Here is a 17,710-nt window from a genome sequence, read left to right as displayed (position 1 = left end):
TGGTCTAAAATTGGAGATGATGAAAATTATAGCATAAAGTTCATGATTAATGAATGGCTTTAAGACTGTTTCAGTTGTCATTCACAATTCTTTTTCCCAAATCTTGTGACTTACAGGCATATTCCTTTTGTCTTTCTCTTTTCCACACTTGCTGTCAACTCTCAGGTGATTTTTTTTTTTTTTTTTTTTGGAGGTGGAGTTGAATTGGTTAATTTGCTTTGTAGTTGCGTCATCTGGACCAAAAGACATTTTACCATCCTTTCCAGTACCTCCTGGCATACTTCAGAAATGGTTGAAATAAGGAGCTCAGAATTGCATTTTTCTAATCCTAAGGAAGGAAAATCAGCCCAAATTTCATGAAAGTCAGTTCAGCAGCCTTAAAGCTATGCATGTTAAAGCTGGAGTGCATTAAGCATTTCTATTTTGATTTTACAGTGCTCTGAACGTAACGTTGTTTGGAATGCTGGGTGCCTGCTGAATCACTTTAGCTTCAGGCTGCTTTCACCTGCTTAAGGCTTTAAAGCTAAAGGTGGCTTCAACGCTTAAGGCTGCCAATAGTATGGAGCTGCCTTAAGCATTTTGGCCTGATTCTGGTCTCTCACCATTTTTTTTTTTTAACTTGACCTAGGTACAGACTATTCAATCCAATCCTGCAGTTTTTGGCTTGGGGCCTGAGTTTAGCACTGCAGGTTGTTGGCAAGAACAGCCGCCACAATCCACTGCTGCCCATATGTGTATTTTTGCATGCCAGTGAAACCAGCAAACTAAGGGATCTGCTAACCACGCTGGCACTAGCAGACTGGATTGCTGTACAGATAGTCAGCAGAGAGCCTGGGGCATGTAAAGGCTGAAATGTTGCACTCTGTGCTTTTCCCAGTCCCAGAATTTCATCTGCAAGTTTAAATGTCCAAGTGCACAACATGCCTGAAATAAGGCTGCTTTGAAACCTTGGACTTCTTAAATTTTCTGACATGTATGTCCTGGTTTCCCAAATATTAACAGTGCACAGGTACATTTTGGGTGGATTTTACCATGTGGATTTTTTTATTTATTTTTAAACTCTGGGGGTGTCTGTGTGTGTGTGTGTGTCTGTGTCTGTGTGCACACGTGTGTGTGTAGAAGCCCCATTAGGGACTAGGCCCATAAATCAGCACAGCTATGTTTTTCCTGTTTTGTAATCAGTGTAAAAGAAATATGCTTGACAAATATGACTGAAATAAAGTGTGGGGGTGCCAGATTTTTTTGTGTTCTCTAGTCCTGTTTAGTTAATGCTTCAGGTTGATTTTACAGTGTTTATTCTCGTGCTGGTAGTATGAACTGTTTCTATTAGACTCATAAAATTCTGAAGCCAGCATTGTCAGCTACTTCTTTTTGTATTTATTAGCCAGAGTGAGTCATATTTTGACACACTTGTTGGCACTGAAGAGATCCTTACTGTCATGTAGCCCAGTTGATTGCAGTAGAACTACTGAAGAGGGTAAGATATGACCAGGGATCTGGGTTTTCCGTTTCCCACTGAAAAGAAACGAGGATTTTCCATTTTAACTGAAAAAAACATGATTTCTCATTTTAACGGAAACACATGGACTTTCCACTTTTGCAGAGCTCTCTGCAGGCTGGCAGAGTTCCAGCCTGCAGGGGACTAGGGGAATGGGAGGAGGGCGGTCAGGCAGGGACCATGTGTATGTATATTGGGGGTGAGCAGTTCTTTTGTCTGGAAGGTCACTTAATGAGTGGCGCGCTGTCGAGAGCCACAAGGGTAGCCCTGTCTCTTGACAGGTGCTCTGCTCCCTGATCACCATCTTGGGACTGGAAGTCCTGCCCCTAAACCCTGACCTTTAATGCCAGAAGTCCCTCCTTTTGCCCCTCAGAAACGCTCCTTTTGGGAGGGGAGGGTTGCCATCTTGGAACCAGAAAATAAAATCATACACTAAAAGTCAAACACCTGGTATTTTAACTTTGTTACAAAAAATATTTTGTCATGATTTGTGATTGCGTAGTATAGCTAGAGATGACTGGATAATAACTCAAAAATAAACTTGCCTTTACTCTTGTATATTGTGGGGCGGGGTGATTGGGGATGTGTGTGGTGGGGCGTGGAGGATATGTGTATGTGGGGAGGTTTGTGATGGGGTGCATCTGTGTGTATGGGGGGCAGTAGGGGTGTATATGTGGGGGCAGGTTGTGGGGGGTGAGGGGAGACCCCCCCACGCTATCCCCTATGGTGCACAGGACCTGTTGGTGGGGGCAGCCGCAGCAGCAAGAGGCAGGGGCACTTGGGGCGCTCATGCCCAGTGCAGGTGCTGCCACCTGTGGCATGTGGCTCCAGTCAGCGCTGCACATAAAGTCAAGGAGTGCAGCCAAGCCAGCCCGCCTCTATCAAATCGGATTCCCTGCAATGCATGTGCAGCTCACCTGCCACCAGGGGAAGCCCTGTGATGGACCCAGCTGCCTGTGCAGGTCCCAGAACTCCTCCAGAAGAGGAGGGGAGCCCTGGCCCCTGTTTGCCCGCGGAGTCCTGGGACCTGTGTGGCAGGGAGTAGTGAAGGCAGCTGGCTCCATTGTGGGGGCTTCTCCTGGTGGCGTACAAGTGTGGGAGCTGCATGTGTGCTGCAGGGAGCCCTGCACAATAGAGGTGGGCTGGCCAGGCTGCACCCTTTGCCTCCATGTGCAGCACTGGCCAGAGCTACACTCCGCCAGCTTCAGCGCCTTAACTCAGCAGAAGCGCCCTGAGTGTCCCTGCCTACTGCTGTTGCTGACAGTGGGAGCTGTGCGCCATGGGGGGGGGAGTGTGGGGGTGGTCCCCAAGCTCCCTCCCACCCACAACTTGCCCACTTGAGTTTCGCACTCCCGCCTCCCCCCTGGGTGCTCACTTTGTGTGCTGCCAGCCCCAGACTCATGCTTTCTGCTCCCACCCAGCTGCACCCCCACCCCCACCACTTCCCTACCTGGTGCCCAGATCAACCAGGGTGCTGGGGAAGCCAAGCACGTCTCCCGCTGACTACAGCAATGGCAGAAGCAGCACTGTCCAGAAGCTGTTCATGCTGGCTGGGATGGACATGTTGGGGGTGGGGGGAGGGTTGTATATGTGGGTGCCTTGCTTCCACCCTCATGGGCAGAAGGGCTGAGTGGGGTACAGTTAGTTGGTGGGCAACCATGGGCTGGATGAAATTGCCTGGTGGGCTAGATATGGGCTGCAGGTCATATTTTGCCCACCCTGGACGTATATGAACATGGCTGCCAAGCAGCCTGGAGAGCAGCTTCCGCAGGTAAGTCTGGCAGGGCAGGGGATTGAGGCCCCCATAGGGAGGGAGGTAGTTGGGCAGGGCTGGGTCTGTCGCCCAGCTGGGATGGGGCTTGGGGTCTGGGGCCAGAATACGTGGGAGCAGAGCCCTGGCAGTGAGTGGGTCGGGGCCGTGGGTGGCTTGTCATGGGGCTGAGGGAGGGGCTGACACCCCGCTACTGTGTGCACTCCGGGGTGGGGAGGGTGCACAGAGGGAACATTTGCCCTCCAGATCTGTGCTTAGGACAGGGGAACAGGCAGGCTGCCCACTGCAGGCTCAAGCTCCTGCTCTGGGGCCTCCGCAGCCTAGCAGGCAGCGCCCAGCATGGCAGAGCAGGGAAGCGGGGGGAAGCTCCATGCTGCTGCAAGCCCTACACCAACCTGGCGAGCTGTCCCTTGCTCCCCTGGCAGCGGTGGGGTGCACAACTCTGCACTGCCGCCCCTGCTACTGCCAGGTGGGCAGGAGGCACTTTGCCAGGGTGGCAGAGGGCTTGCAGATGCTAGGAGGTTCCCTGCCCAGCCCCACCCTGCCCTGCTGTGCCAGGTCCTACCCACTGGCCCACAGAGGCCCCAGGAGGAGGGCAGCAGGGCAGGGAGCCCGAGCACACAGCGACCAGCCCACCTCTGCCTTCCCTACAGGCTCCACACTTGCTGTGCTGTCCACCGGGGATGAGGGGCCAGGCTCCACACTGCTTCCCACTTGGGCTGTAGCAGCCACCACTTCCCAATGGTGGCAGCCAAGGCTTTTGCCCTGCTGCGGGCAGGGAGGAGCGGGGGTGGGGGGGACGGGCCCCGTAGCCTTGGCAGCTGGGGACCCGCTTCGGCAGGGCTGGGGGAGCAGAGGGCTGTGGGTGGGGGGGGTGAATGTCACCAGCAGGGCCAGGGGCTCTGGGTGAGGAGTGAGGCGCACCTGCAGGGTTGGGGGGCTGTGGGTGGGGAGTGAGGGGCCTGAATCTGTGTCCTGGTGAGCAAAGGGGGAAGAGGGAGCTCTAATTTTCCACAATAAAAAACCCAAAATCAAATACCAAAATGTACAGGTACTTAGAATTAATTTTATTGTAGTGATTGAGGTGCTTGTAGATTTCCAAATTGCTTTAAAATTGTAAATATATCAGTAAAACACTGTGTTCAGCTGGTACCTATATATATAGTGGTGTTTCATTTTAATTGCAGATTTGGGGTTTTTATCAGAGATTTTGTAGTTTTTATCAGAAAATTTTCAAGTTAAACAGAGAAAACCAGAATCCATGGATATGACTTAGCACAAGGCTATGAGGATCTGGCCCTAAAATAATAGAACAGATCAGCTGATCTGCTTCCCTCCCTCTTTCTCACACACACACCCCCATACAACAAGGTATCAGTAGATGTATCTGGATGTGAAAAAATTAAAATGTTTAGATTTCAAGGGTCACAGGAGACACTGAGCCACAAGTTAAATGCAAATTAAATGTTATGATTATTTATCATTTTAAAAAATTGTCCTTTCTTTGCAAAGGGGCACTATCAAGTTAAAAACATGTTTAAAAAAATCTCTTATCTGTGTTGTTATATCCATTGCTTTATATTTAATAGCTATTCACAACAGCTGAATAGCCTGTAGCCTACAAAAGCTTATGCCTCTGAACCGAGTTAGTCTGTAAGGTGGCACCATGTCCTGCCTTCTGTCTGTGTTTTCGTAAAAGCTTTTTATTGAAGACAGAATATGGGAGGGATTGCTCCTAAACTCTTAATACAGTTTGCTTATGCTTTCTGCATTTTTCTTGCCTCACACCATGAAAATAGATTTGGCACTTTTAAAATTAGCATAACTTTCTGACTCTTGGGCACTAACGTTATGCAGGTATGTTCCTGCAAGGAAACACAGTTTTAAGAATTGACCTCCAATGGAATTAAGTTTTTCACAATGGTAATGGGAACACTTCTTTTTGGTTTTTCCTGTTTTACAACAGTTGAGCCAGTTTTGAATGACAGTATCCAGTTAGTGGTGAGTATATTAAACAAAAAAAGAAAAAAAGAATTGATTTTAAATATAGCCCTGTCCATGTGCCAGAAGGCTGCAGGGGGGGGGGATGTTTGCATATTTTGTGTATCACAAAATTAATCAGACACACAAAATAGTTATTGCAGCCTTGTAGAAAAGATGCTGTTGCTTTGCAAAGAAATGGTTTGTAAAGTCACCAGGTACATATAAAGGTAAATAGTCACCTAAAATATCAAGTGAGAAGGGGAAAGGAGTCAGACTAGATTTCCAGGGTTCTTAAACCAATACTTACTCTCTCTCTCCCCCTTCCTCCCTCCCTTTTGCTTTCAATTCCTCCAGCATCACATGACCCAGACAGTGATGAGAAGCCTTGCACTGCTGCAGATGCTGCGGTTACATTTTCAGCCTTGACAATAGCTCAGAAGGAAAATCAAGCGTGCCACCGAGTGCTGCCTCCTTTGACTTTAAAGAAGCCCTGTTTGTTGAGCCCTCCTTCTCCTCTGAGACTCACTGATGTACCTGAGCACGCTTCAGATGACTCCTCCGCGCACGCCATTTCTCTTACATCTTGTGTTACAAAGGGCATGAGCTCCTGGTCTCTGCCAGGCGATTGTGAGAAGGCTCCATTCACAATTATGGAGCCTGGAGGCATGTCAGCTCTGACTGGTGACTGCTTGATGCAGCCGAGCCGGACCTGTCTGGGCTGCTTTATTGAATCAAAGGACGGCATTGATGCAGAGCCGGGAATAAGCTTGAAAGTGGGTGATATAAATAGGGATTATGACACCTGTTCAGTCTCTGATATAGGGATTCACTGCATGAGCACAGGAGAAACCATGAGATACGGAGATCAACTGCTTTCAGACCAGCTTTTAAGCTTCCCTATGCATAAATCGAGGGCAGCAGACAAAAGAGATGCGGAAAAATCTGACAGTGATTCAGAGGACCCCACTCAGAAAAATTATTACGAGGGATTACTATTGGACAAATGCAACGGCGAGGAACCTTTACTAACAAATCCAAACCAGGAATGGGGCTATTTTGAATCTTTCATCAGTGAAAGTAAAATTGAGCTGCTTGACCTTTGCTCCAAAAATGAGCTTTCTGTAAATCTGTTTTCTGAGGAAGATGTGGATAATTACATGTTTGATGATGATGATTCAACCTTGGGAAGTGATGTCTGCTCCTTAAAGATTAGATATGAATCTTTCCAGGACAATGTGAAGGAGAAAACCAACGCCCTGCAAGAGGATGCCCAGTTCAATTTCTTCCCCAGCGTGTTTGGCAACTGCACTAAAAGGGACAGCAGGAGTGCCCTGAAGAGAGGGGCTGCCTGTGGCACTGACCCTTCCCAGTTCAAAACTGAAGAGGGCATCATCTGGGGGGAAGAGGACGAGGATGGGGAGGAGGAAGATGGGGAGGAGGAGGAGAAAGCTGCCTTAAATAAATCTTGCAACAGTACAGAGGTGGTGCAGTACATAGGCCCCAAAAGAAGCCACTTCTTGGACTCTGTGAATTCCACAGAGGACTCTGGGGAGTTCAGTGACGACAGCACCTGCACAGAGTCCTCGTACGATGTGCTGCGGGATATAAAGGACTGTAGCAGATACCTGTCCAGGGAACATTCCACATCCTTCATTCAGCAGAACTATGGGCTGCGGGCAAAAAGGAAAGTGCGCTACAGCGATGACTACCTGTATGACGTGGATTCCATCGAGAACGAGAAAAATCTGGACAAGAAAGAGTGGGCTCCGGGTGGGCCCAAAGAAGAGGATGATGATGAGTGGTGCCCAAAGAAAAGGCGGAAAGTCTCTCGCAAGGAGCCGCCAGTGATCATAAAGTACATCATCATTAACAGGTTTAAAGGGGAGAAGCATATGCTGGTGAAGCTCAGTAAAGTCGATGCCAATGAGACAACAGTTACCCTAAATGAGGAACTGCTCAGTAAATATGAAAAACTGGCCCCTTTGAAAGGCTTCTGGCAAGAGAGGCAGCAAAGCCGGCTGGATTTTCTTAGATCATCTCTCTATCACAAACAGAATTTCTATTTAAATGGCTCAGATGCCTCATTCCTTCCTCACCCAAGAAAGCGAAAATGCAAACTAGCAAACCGGCATAGGATTCAAAGAATTAAAGCCATTGAGCAATCAGTGAACAAGCTGGGCTCTTGCTCCTCTGATCAGAAGCAGCCTTGCAGCAGTAAAGAGGATGCAGGCCTGAAAGGGATGCAAGCATTAGCCATAGCTACCCCCGGCTGTGCAAACGGATTACATTTGAATGACATCACAGGCATTGCCTCAGTGAAGTGCAAATCGCAGGAAAGGGAATATAAGGGGACAGAGAGGAAAGTGCTACGCAGAATCAAATTCAAAAGTGAAGCCAGGTTGAAATGCAAGAAAATCAAAGCAGCCGCCAGTACAGTGGAGGTCTCCCCTGCTTTGGAAAATCAGGACTCTGCAGCTAGTTTGAAGGATGAGACTATTCCTTGTGCTTCAGATGGCTCCCATCTTTCTGAGTGCCATGAAGATAAGGCTAATAAAAATTCAACATTTCTAACATCCACCTGCTCTGCAGACAAGCCTCTGCCATCTGCAAATATCACCACCAATGTACCCCTGATCCCTGGAGGGTATCTACAGACATTGCTAGATGCTTCGGATTTGTCGAGTAACACTGGTATCTCATACTTCACCCAGCATCCCTCGGAGCAGTCGCATTCGCTCCCCAGCATCATTCAGGCAGAAAAGCAGTTCTCTGCTCTGCAGCCTGCCCAGAGCTGCGTGCTGTCCCCGCCTTCAGAATCTGAGCTGCAACAGTCTCCCGGCCACTTAGATATCGAGCAGGGCAACTTCAGCACCATGTGGCCGGCAAACAAGGCCACCGGGGGCAACCATCAGGAATTTGCAAGTGACATGAGGGAGGCATCTGTGCTGTCAAATGAGTTTGGTGGCTCCGCAGGTGCAGACAACCTCCCAGCCTCTGGATACAGTCAAGTAAATCTGAATAGCAGCAAATTGCTATACCAAAAAAATTATATGCCAGATAACCAACAAGTGCAGTCTGATGATTCTTATCAGTCATGTCATTTTAATAATGGAGAGGGGTGCTTTCATTTCCAGCGAGGTACACTTAGTACAGATGATGGCAGACTCATTAGTTTTGATTCAGTGGGCTCACTGTCAGTTAGTTCTAGCAATTACAGTTCTTTAAGTTTAAAATCTTGTGAAAAGGATGGTGAAGATGATATTAATGATGATTTCTTGGCCCACTGCAGTCCCAAGCTAGTGATCCAACAAAGCATAGATGAAATAACCCCTTTGAAAGAGTCCACAGATCTTTTAGACATCTCCAACTTCACACCCGATAAGTTCCGTCAGTCATCACTTTCGGAGATGTCTCCTCCAGACACTCCGAACCTTTCCCCTCAGATAACTGGGTCAGACACCAAACCACTAAGCAATCTGAAAGGTTTCCAGGAGAGCACCCAGACAGCGCTAAGCAATTCTGATAAGGTCAAGTGGAACTGTGGGGTCCTTCAGACCCAAGATCAGGCAGATAATGGGTTTTCTTTAAATAATCATCAATTTCAGTTCCATATGTTCAACGATGAAGATTCTGTCAGCCTCCTTGAAAAAAGTCCATGCTTGTCAACATTTAATGAGCCATCTGGTCAAATTAGCACCAATAGCAAAGTGTCAAAATCTAAGAGGAAAAGTTCATCCAGCAAGAACATGGGTACAAACCAAAGCTCTTCCCAGAAAAACACTAGGAAAAAATCTCCCAAAGCCAACAAAGGAACTGATAAGCCGCAAGGTAAAAACTCCAGGCAGGCTCCCAAAACAACAAGAAAAGGGAAAAATGCAGCAGGAGTCAATGGTGAAAAAGCTCAAGCAGTTGGCAGCAGGGCAGTCAGTCAGTTAAATAATACAGCCTCAACAACAAAGGCACTTGCTGACTGCATTCAGCACTGCAGCCCAACCTCTGTAAAGACAGGGAAGCATAATGGACTATCTGGTGAATGGTCACTGGGAAAAGACAATAGTACAGGCTGGTCTGAAACTAGTATAGGAAACACTAACAACCTCCTTGATGATGATCAAAGGGAATTTGAGGAACCTTCCAATATTTTGTCTAATATTGCATCTGGAATGGCAGATGTTCAGAGATTTATGATGGCCTCAATTGAACCGTTGTGGGGGCCTGTGGGTCATAACAGTGTCCCAGATATATTCCGGTCGCCTGAATCTAACAGCCTGAAATTGAAAACTCTTAAAATTTTGGCAGGGACATCACAGGAGTCCAAGAAAAAGGTGAATGGTAATTCTCCGGGAACTGCAAAGAATCACAAGTCAAGCAACAAGGGCTCAAGCAAAAATAATGGCAAAGCCACAACCTGTGATCCCAATCGCCCCAATTGTTCAACTGGGTATAATACAGACATTCACACTCCCTTTTTTGATAAAAGTTATAGTAACCTGAGCACTTTAGGCAATAATGGACCTACCCATAAAAAGCTGTACCGTCATAAATCAAGTTCTAAATCACTGAGGGATGAGAACTGTAAAGTAAAGCGAACAGACCGTGAACAGACCCATAAGGATCCATCTGTGACAGCTTCTTTTGAAAAACTGAGGTAATGCTGCACCAAACTGGCTGGAATGCACCCTTAACTTTCCTACTACCTGCTAAGCCCGCTGTTCCTCATTTTTTCCTTCCTGAAAGCAAGAGTTGCATGAAAGAGACATTCCCCTTTTACAGTTTTCTTTTTTTTTTTTTTTTTAAATGCATGAAAATACTTATTACTTGCAAGCTACCTAAAAGAATGACCAATTTTCTGGCTTGGCTGGGGTTAAAAAACTAACAAGGCTACTCTTTTCTGCTGTTTGGCTTCTTCGGTTTTTAATTACTTATTTATTGAAAAAAGAAACCCACAAAACATTTAATTACATGCTCTTTTTAATGATTTTGAAAAGGAGAGACTTTTTTTTGAACATTTTGTAAAAAACAAAACACAAAAAAGAGGTTATGCATCCAAAAGCCAAGATACCGAAACTAAAGGCTCTTTAGTTTGAAAATGAAAACTCATTCATAATTGAGCTTCATGTGGCAATTTTGAGTGCTTTCTAGCCCCCTCTGCTGTTTATATCCTAACCTGCATCATAAAGCTTCATCTACTATATCAGAGTTTAAAGCATATGATCCTATGTGGTGACTCCACAAGAGCTAACTAAGATGGCATAAAATGTTTGATTTTTCTGCAGGGAATCAGACTTCATTCTTCTTAAGGCAGAAACAACATTTTTGGTTTTTCCTGTGTTTGAAGAAGAGACTCCTTTTTCTAGAAAGACGTTTGATGTTTGTTTTTTTTGTTTTTTGTTTGTTTCTTTCAAAATATGCCTTGTGGTATGTTGAAATGTAAGTGCTGAAATGAAGAGTTTGAAATTGTGGGAATTTTATTATTTGAAAGCAAACCTAATCTGGTATTCTCTGTGAAAGACTGTTTTAAAAGTCATACTGTTGTACAGTAGTTTATGCACTATTGCCCACAACAACAAAAAATTGTGCCAAACTATGAACAAGTGACTGTATTGTACATATTTTTACTTCTCTATCAACATTGGGTTGTGAGTGTTTTCTGCAGCTATGCCTTTTGGTTTTACTATAAACATTCCAGTGATTATGTATTAACCACACCCCTATGAAAGCACCTGTAACTCACAATGAAATGATGTTCACTTATACAACTTACCAAAAGTTTTATGGACATGACTAAAAGTGTGCCAAATTTACTTACCTCATTTCATGGATTCACCCTGCGGTTTAAAGCTCACAAAGGAAAAAAAAAAGAACTTTAAAACTGATGCTGGGAAAATGTAATCTCCTCTCTTTAGAAACATAAGCAGAAAAAAAAAAAACCCATAATGATGAAATTTTGAGTTTCATTATAGGTGAGAGTTGAAATGTTGGAGGAATTCAGAAAATCACTCAAGGTAAGTTTGACAGGAACTCAAACTGCATTTACAGACTGCAAAACAGCTGCTTTTCAAGTGTCTGTTTTCTTAAAGCAAAATCTGTAGCTGAAGATCATTTGAAGTGCAAAGTTATATTGCTGATACTTTGTATCTCAGTTTTATATATTTTATAATAACCTGGGATAAATTCTAAAATAGTTATAAAATCAAAACTAATACATTTCATATATTTCTTGCTGTTTATTTTTATTTGCGTAATTTCTTAAACATTTTTATGCTGATCCTGTCAAAAGTGCTCTCATATCATTGCTTTGGTGTTTTTCTAAGTGTTTAACCTTGCAATGCCAATATTGTTTGAAAATTTAAAAAATGAAAATCATTAATTTTGAATGCAATGATGAATTTTTTGCTTTCATTCCGTACATAACATAAGAGAAAACGGAACTATTTGTGATCTCACCAAGTCTGGGCCAGATCATAAGCAAGTGGACTTTATTAAGACGGTGATAAGTATTGAATGCTAAACATGTTATCAAAAGGCCTTATTTCTAACCCTACCCACTGCACCCTCACCCTCCAACAGCAAAACAAACAAAAATTCACTTATTTTCCTTGTGCAACTGAGAGCCTGTGCATTTTGCTGCTGATTTGTTATGAAACCTTGATATGCAAGAGACCTGCTAACTAGGGAACTTATGGGAGCGGCGGGAGGTAAGGTTAGGACACACATTATGCAATAGACAATTACAGGTACAAGGAGAGGGGCCTTAAAAGCAATCTAATAGATCACTTTTCAACATACGAGCATAGCGGTGGTGTTTCCAAATAGATTCAGATAGACTTGGAAGTGTTTTCATATAAGAATATTCCTTTCTGTCATAGTAAGGGCAGAATTGGAAGTGGCTTCTCTTTGTTATATTAAAATTAGCAAAGACAGATCATTCTCAACTTGAGAGTTGTGAAGAATCAGAGATGGGACCGATTTGCAAACTTCTGACTTGGGCATGCTGAAGCCATGGCACCACTCCCTGTGGCTACACAGTAGCCTGGGGGTTAGTACTGTTTTCAAACAGTGTTAAGCCCTTCTTGGGGAGCAGGAGATGGTGCTACAGCTCACAGCCAGTCCTCTGCCTCAGTGCATCAGGGGTGATAGCAGTGCTCTCCTGTCTTTCATCCTTGGAGAGACAGTCTGGACTGATGTAATGACAAAGTAAGGATGGTGTTTTGTATGTATATAGCAATCCAAAATTCATTGCTCCATAAAAGAAAGCGTTGCTACAATAACTGTGATGTTTAGAGCCACTTCCAATTCTGCACAAGGGGGTGGGAAGGAGGCTGCTTTCACTGCTGTTTTGGATGTTTAGGCTGCTGCTCCTATGGAGCCAGAACAGGCCCAGCTTTAGGAAATAGCAGTTCCCTGCCCTTTGACCCAGAACTGCCATTTGAAAGCACATTTCTGTTGGCCTGCATTGTATTATGTGTGTTTAACATATAATTATATGACTCATAATAAGGTACATTGTACTGAAACATACAGCAATATATATTGCATTTGAGAAATGTGCAATAGGACATGAATATAGTACATAAAACATATTGACTATTTTGTTGTCTCTTGAAAGCCCATTAATACCCAATTACCATGCATTTCAGTACAGTGTTAATTACAGATGCCATCTGCCTTGACTCTCTTTCTCAACCTTCTGTCTCTCATCTCTTTGCCTTCTTTGACTCTGTCACCCCCTGACTGCACCATAATTTCTTAACACCAAATGCCTGAGAAACAAAAGCCTTCGAGGTGAAATGCTGCCCCAACTCCCTTCCTGACTCCCCTAGCCTCTGCAAAGTCACCCCTAACCAGGCTTCCAAGACCACAAATGTTGGAATTCCCCTTGAACCAAATTTCTGTCCTCTCTCCTTTTACCTTCTCTGTGCACCCACCTGTCACTACCTCGAGAACATTATCATAATGCATCTTTAACTTGTCCCTTGCCAAAAATTCATTCCTGCTTCCACTGCTTCTTCTCTTTGCTAGCGCACTTTGCTCTTTCATAGTACTGCTCTCGAAAGGTAACTGTGGCTAGATTCCCCTCTCAGTCCAGGATTGCCATACCCTGGCTTTTGGCCATTTCTAAATCTCTTTGGATTCCCAGAACCTCCACAGGTTCGCTTTACTTTCCCATTTTACTCATCCCTCCCTCTTTAGATCCACCCAGACCTCCACTCTCTCTCCTCATGACCCTCTACCATTCTACCCTTATGCGCGCTGCCCACTCTACCTGAGGAGCTCACTTCAAGCCACAAAGCCATTTCCTTATTTTTCAGCTCCTTAAAGTTCCTTTTTCACTGTAGCTTGTTTGACTCTTGCTGTAAAACCATTTTATGATCCTCTGTATGAAGGATGCTATATACATTGTATGGTATCCTTATTCTCTTGTGATGTACTGTACTGCAAATCTGGCAGATTTCAGTTTTGGTGAGTTATAATCATCAGCTAAATTAGAAAACACATAGGGACAGCCTAATCAATTTAAAGGACCTGCGCGTGACCTGGCTTAGATCGGAACAAGCTTGGGTCAGTTTAATATGGCCCAATTTCATTTGCTCTCATTCCAATTCCAAGAATTGTGGTGAGCAAGATTCCTGTGCTGGAAAGAGTTGAGGTAAGGAGAATGCTGCATCTGCTAGTCCTAGTTCTAGCAGGAATGTTTGGTGCCTCCTGCAGTTTTAGAGAAATGATCCATTTTCTTTTTGTAAATACACTGTGAGGAATATTTCCTTTACAAGTAAAACCCACCCCCAACAGCCTGATTTTTAAATTAGCATCTCCAAAGCCCATAGTTTTGTTGGAGGTACTTGCATATAGAGGTTTTGTAAATATAAAAAAGATCAAGGATGGGGAATTTGATTAATCACGAAGCATAAAAGAACTGATGTTCACTGCTTGTCCTTCTCTCTCCCTCTTTTCGTATTTATTTTTTTAGTGTAGAACTTCCTTGAATAAGGTTCTAGAATTATGAACTAAAACCCTGATTCAGCATGGTTTTTAACCATGTGAAAGCTAATAGGACTATGCCTGTACTTCAACTTGAGCCCGTGCTTCTACGTCTTGCTGAATCAAGGCTTTAAATAGGGAGAAGAAATTGTCATGGGTTCAGCTGGTTTATACTTGTTATGTGAAACAGTTGCCATGGGGGTAGTTTTTTATTTAAATAGTCAGGACTGCTGTTGCTTTCTGGCATTGTAGCTCAATCCGCCATGAACCAAAAGAAAGACATTTTTAACTATTTTAATCCTCCACCCACTGGGCCAGATTCTTCTTTCACTTAGGCCTCAGTCTTGCAAAGCACTTGAGTGTGGGCAGACCTTGAAGTACATGACCAGATGGGACTGGTTCTAAAAACCTGTAGCACACTTAAAGGAGGTGTAAGTGGTTTGCAGGATCGACGCCCTGCTCAGAGGCACGAATCGGCTGGATTGAGGCCTCGCCATTGCATAGGCAGGTGTAAGGGAGAAGAGAATCCATGCATTTGGGGCAGGATCAGGCTCTTGGTCTGAATTTCTCAATTCGGTGTGTTGGACTTTGCCTGTGCAGGTTCCAGGAAATTTAATGGAAGCTGCGGGGTTTAAGTCACTGCCATCTATTTGAGAATGTGCCTCTATCTTTTCAGTGTATAAAATAATGCAAAAAATGAAGTACAATGTCTGTGGTAGAAGCAAAGCTTTTTCAAATCCGTTTCTCAGGTAAACAAGTGACACTAATGACAATGGAGTAACAGCCATCTAAGAGAATTTGGATCATATAAAGGAGGATGCCCTCAATCTCACAGGATAGTTGGGTTGCTAGACACGTTTACTGAGCCTTTGAACGCTTGGTGCAAAAGGAAACAAGAAGTGAAATTTGTATTCACGGCTACCCTTCGATAGCGAGAAAAATGTACATTTCAAAAGCACAAAGGGAAAACTTAAAAAAAAAAAAAAAAAAATATATAAAAAAGAAAGATACCAGTTAAACTCCTTTTGTCTTTTACTCCCAGTGGGAAGCAGGGTAGAAATCTAAGGAGATGCTCTGTTTCACTGCCTGCAGCGCTGGCTGTGGACATTTTGACTGCTGCCTACAGAGATTTGAATGTACTGCTCCTTAAGTTAACTTCCATAGAACTAGAGGCACCTCTTTAGTAAGTTGCTACTGCTTTATGGTGCTAAAGAAAACTTTTATCCCCCCCCCTTAAGCATTTAGGAAATATTAAATGGCCCTTTTTATGAATGTAACATATCCATTTCTGTTTAACATTTTACACTGCAATTTTAACATGTTTGGAAATTATTTGCCTTTTTTCTTTTAGAATAAGCTTTATAAATATTCTGTAGAGTCAATTGAAGTATAATTCTTAAGGATCACTCTAAGACGCCTACAAAATCTTGTATATTTTTAAGTGTGCCAATTTGTAAAATATTTTGTAAGTGTATATTTTTCTTAGAAAAGTGCTGTGAAGTGTTTGTATGTGTGAGGTTTCCCTTTTTTTGCACCTTCGGGTGTTAATAAAAGGATGTATACTTAAAAGTTTCTGGTTTTAAAAACCAAAATACAAAGAAAAAAATTAAACTTTTGTTGGGAATTTTGTAATAAAAAGAAATGTTGTGAAAGAGTGTAGTGATATTGTGTAAAGGAAACTGGAACATTTGTGAGCGCTTTGCTGTTTTATAGATCCTCTTGTAAATTATTCTTGTAATATTTTTGGTTTTGTTGTTCTTGTTGCAAAGGTTTTAAATATTTGTGACTGACTCTGTATGGTGAAAATGTCATATTGTTAACTTGCTGAGTTTTGTTATATTGTTTATGGAATAAATAAAAAATTAAAAATCTCATTTTAAGATCATGTATGAAGAAGGAATTAAACTCCCATTTGTTGAACATTAGACATGTACTGCATTTCCTCATATAGAAGGCACCTCGTTTCTGAATGTAGGAAACAAAAATCTTTCCTAGAAAATTCTGGTGAGTAGCAGTAGGTAACTGAGGAGCTGCTCCTGGGGAGGGAGTGCTGCGGGAAAGGGGAAAGAGGTGGTGTCCACAGCCAGCAGGTAAGCAGGGAGTCCATGTGTCCAGCATGTGCAGCTTTACTTTTGCTCCCCTCTTCTCCCTCCCCCCTCAAAAGCAGAAATTGCTGTTACCATATTTCCTTGCTTATAATGCACACCACAGTTTCCAGCAGCTGAGTTTTAGAACAAAGGGATGTATTGTACAAGAAAATATGGTGTGTATATTGTCAGAAAGAAATGACTCCTGGATTCTCAGCCCTACTCCTAGTTTTTTATAACTTTAGGAACATCTGCTTAATTAGACTCAATATTATGAGCCATAGTAAGGCCGCTAAATGTGGAGCTGCAGTAGGAAGGTGAGGAAGATCAGGGTAGAGCCAGCTGGGGAAATCTTTCATAAGCATTTTGATTTGGGGCTTTTTTTAAGAATGAAAATCTGAAATTGTATCAACATTTTTGAAATGGGGGAGAACTAACCAGGTTTTTTCAGTGCGTAACGATGCAGAAGTAAAATATAATGTCTATGGAGAAAAAATGGCAACGATGGCAACCACACGCCGTCCAGGGGTGCATGATCCTTACAGCCTTGTGCCTGAAGGGTTGGCAGTAGGCATAATACCTACAGGGGAGTTGGGGAAGCTAGGACTTAGTATGTTCTTTCCCGAGAAAGACGGGTAATTTCTGCCACACAGAGAGACGCTCTCCAGTCTTGCCTGGCTCTTGCAGTCTGAAATGTTCAGTACTCCCAGCTATGTTACTCCAGGCTCAGGAAGTGGAGAAAGGCCAAAATCTGACTCGATCTAATAACAACACAGCTGGGATCTAATAACAACACAGCATGTATTTAAATGCATGTCTAACTTGAACCATGTGAACAGTGTCACTCATTTGCTTACAGTTAATCCTGTGAGTAAATTATCACAGTTAAGTGGCAGTTTGGGGTGGGTTAGTTGGTAGCACCTTCACTTCTAAACTGGCAAACTGTGGGTTCACCTCCCCGATCTGCTTCCCCTCAATGCCAGTGCTGCAGCGCATCCGTAGGGGAGCGTTGTACTGTTGGAGGCTCAATGCTACTGAAGGAATGTTACACACAAGTGCCGTCAACTCATCCAAAGAAAGAGGGTTGTGCATGTACAAGTTGTACTGCTTTGTGAAAGGGTTAGTTGGAGAATAACCATCTATTCCCTCACCAGCATGAACTGCTGCCTTGAAAACAATTACATTTTTTCATAAGGGTTTAATTTTGATTAAAATGACTGGGAAAACTGGTTCTACAAATTTGATCTAAGTGGATGATTGAGCTGCAAGAGGGACAGAGGTGGGAAATCCTGCAGTGATGCTACAATTCTCAGGTATGTGCTCATTCTTGGCTCTGCCCATGATGAATGAAGGCTTGAGCAGCAGGCTCTTAGGAAGTACTGCTGCTGC

General features: G+C 43.7%; 1 protein-coding gene across 2 annotated transcripts in view; it reads left to right on the top strand.

The window, feature by feature from the left end:
- Positions 1–16,156, top strand: part of KIAA2022 (KIAA2022 ortholog) — a 79,152-nt gene extending 62,996 nt beyond the window's left edge. For both annotated transcript variants that reach the window (XM_019540370.1, XM_019540369.1), the window contains 2 exons: positions 5,607–9,900; positions 10,529–16,156. In XM_019540370.1, coding sequence (XP_019395915.1) covers positions 5,607–9,900; positions 10,529–10,679 — 4,445 coding nt within the window. In that variant the 3' untranslated portion in view covers positions 10,680–16,156. The remainder of the gene's footprint in view (positions 1–5,606; positions 9,901–10,528) is intronic.
- Positions 16,157–17,710: the final 1,554 nt, after the last annotated feature.

This window comes from Crocodylus porosus, unplaced genomic scaffold (genome assembly GCF_001723895.1).
Source record: "Crocodylus porosus isolate Cpor-Errol unplaced genomic scaffold, CroPor_comp1, whole genome shotgun sequence".
Taxonomy (NCBI): domain Eukaryota; kingdom Metazoa; phylum Chordata; order Crocodylia; family Crocodylidae; genus Crocodylus; species Crocodylus porosus.
Note: the sequence above shows the minus strand (reverse complement) of the source record. Positions and strands in the feature narration are given on the sequence as shown.